The sequence below is a fragment of the Pundamilia nyererei genome, unplaced genomic scaffold, assembly GCF_000239375.1.
Source record: "Pundamilia nyererei isolate P.nyererei 1_Seehausen unplaced genomic scaffold, PunNye1.0 scaffold00012, whole genome shotgun sequence".
In the NCBI taxonomy this organism is placed as follows: domain Eukaryota; kingdom Metazoa; phylum Chordata; class Actinopteri; order Cichliformes; family Cichlidae; genus Pundamilia; species Pundamilia nyererei.
Window position 1 is genome coordinate 1781314 of NW_005187413.1, and position 2595 is coordinate 1783908.

The 2595-nt window shown below is 37.0% G+C and overlaps 1 protein-coding gene across 1 annotated transcript in view; it reads left to right on the top strand.

Moving 5' to 3' along the window:
- Positions 1-1453, top strand: part of cyc1 (cytochrome c-1) — a 6888-nt gene extending 5435 nt beyond the window's left edge. Inside the window, exons 6-7 of the mRNA XM_005724390.1 lie at positions 169-269; positions 574-1453. Coding sequence (XP_005724447.1) covers positions 169-269; positions 574-678 — 206 coding nt within the window. The 3' untranslated portion in view covers positions 679-1453. The remainder of the gene's footprint in view (positions 1-168; positions 270-573) is intronic.
- The last annotated feature ends 1142 nt before the right edge of the window (positions 1454-2595 follow it).

Sequence of the window (2595 nt, forward strand, 5' to 3'; positions counted from 1 at the left end):
TATGTTGCACTGAAGCACCGCAGCAATTTCCTAATGTTGTAAACCTGCTCAACATCTGGCAATAAACCCATTCTGATTCTGATTCTGATGACAGTTTAGAGGGGGGGGTTGGAAGGAACAAATGAAAAAAGTGTTGCTGATGGTTTCTGTTCTCTTGGTTTCTTATAGGAACCCCTGCCACCATGAGTCAGGTTGCTAAGGATGTGTGTACTTTCTTAAGGTGGGCTGCTGAGCCCGAGCATGACCAACGCAAACGCATGGGACTGAAGGTACACCTCTCACCAACTGGAGTGCCTATTTTTTGTCTTTGCTAGCACTTAAAATGACACCCATTCTTAATTGAGTGATACTCCAAATTTAGATATGTTTAATTAAATCAACACATGCAACTCTGTAAGATATTTTACAGGACACATGTTGTGGGTATAAAATAAAAGTTTTTATGTCATGCACTAAACTGTACGACTTCTTATGTGACCTTCCTGTCGTCTCAAGAATATTTAAAACATAGAAAACATGTCTAAGCATGGATCTTGGCATTGGTTAATGTTTGTGTTCTCTTTCTCCTATCAGCTGCTGATGGGCTCAGCTATCATTGTGCCTCTGCTCTACTACATGAAGAGACACAGGTGGTCTGTGCTGAAGAGCAGGAAGATCGCCTACAGGCCTCCTAAGTAAATGGAACAAAACGCCTCCCACACACCCCAACCTGGGCCGAAAACGGAGAGGGCTGCGTTCAATGACCCCACAATGCTCACCATGTGATGATCTTAGCCACATAATTACTGACAAACACAAACATGCCTTTCTGAGAGGTGGAACAGAACTTGGAGTGGATGTACTATGTTTATTCTTACAGATTTTTTTTTTTTTTTTTTTACTAAGCTGGTGGCATGGTAGAACAAATATTATGAAAGTTTTTTTGTTTTTTGTTAAGTATCCTGCATATTGTGGTTCATGTTTGTTTCAGATTTGTGGTGTTCTTGAACGCACCTGCTGCAAAGTTTGTTTGATCGGCAACGAGTTAACTACTGGTAGCAGTTCCTGTTTTGACATCTCGTATCAGTCTCTTTGTCACAATTGACTGCTAAGTTGATTGACTGTCCATCTTTGTAAGATACTCAATAGCAATGCAAGTGGTGAGAAGTGAAACATCCAGGGTGTGTGAGAAGTCATTCTTCCACAGTCTTCTCCACAAAGCATGCTCTAGACTTCAGTTTTATTGTACAAAATAAATTATCTTAAAGGAACCTTTCTGTGGGCATGTGTTTTATTTCAGACAGCAGCGAAATTCACACATTTAGATGCTGCCTGTGACGTTCTGCTTCTAAACTTTGTCACATATTCATTAAACAATCTCCCGACTTCTGACCTCCAGAGAGAAACGTCATGGCTTCTTTGGTCTGATTCAACTCTGTATTTCATTAAACTACAGAAAAATAAAATCAGTCACATAAACCGTTTACATTTTCTTTCTGTATAGATGACACTGCCGCAAATCTTCAGATTTCTTTGTTTGAAATAAATTTTGAAACAAACAATATTGTATTGATGTCAAGTAACATTTAAGACTTTTTTTTTTCCAAGCACTTCAACACATCTCCTGAAGTTTTGTTTTCAGACACATTAGCCATGTTAAAGGAAAATAGATTTTTCAAATAATGTGCAAAGTATGTAGAAATAAGACATGATTAGAAAGGAACTTAAAAGGAAAAATTACAATATATTTTTTAAATAAATATATTCTATTGCACTTGATTAATTTATTTTTAAGTGATATTTTCAGATATTTAAATACGTCTTCCAATACTTTGAATGGCATCATTTGCACTTACATTCAATTTGGCACATTATACTATGATTAAATCCATACATTCAGGTACATGTTTCCCACAGCTACGTGGTGATGCTGGTGTAGAACCTGTAATTTAATGTATTTGAATGACAGCTGGAATGGCTACAAAAGGTTTTCAGTCAACACTAATTGTAAATCCTAATGAATGAATCCTTAGCACGATACTCCCAAGTTCCTCCCTCAATGGAATCCACACTTCCAGACAAACAGATCCAGGAGACTCTGATAAACTTCACTGAGGCCCTTTACTTCATACCAAGATATTTCCAAACGTCATGGCGGTGATACGTTTCATATTAAACCCTTACAAAAATCTTAAAAATGCAATAAGTGCCTTTTTTCCTCTTTCTCAGTGCATGTCCAAATTAAACCTTATATAGAAATGGCATCCAATAATAAGCACACATAGAATGCATAAATTAATTATACTAAATAATTATCCCACCTTTAAGTGCCAAAAAATATATAATTTGCATATGAATCTTAAATATTTCTTAAACTAATGAGTTATGAAATCTGACCAATTTAAAAATGCTAACCCTTTATATTGATCACATCAAACGTAACAACATTGAATATGTTGAAAGTTGCCCACCTCTCAATTTTAAATACACTTAGACATTGAGGGCTATCAGGAGGGACTATGCGCTTACCTGCTGCTCCTTGGCAGGTAGCTCCATGCCCTCCTGGGTTTTAATTGCACCTTAGAACACACATGCATCAACACTACAATGAGCGGG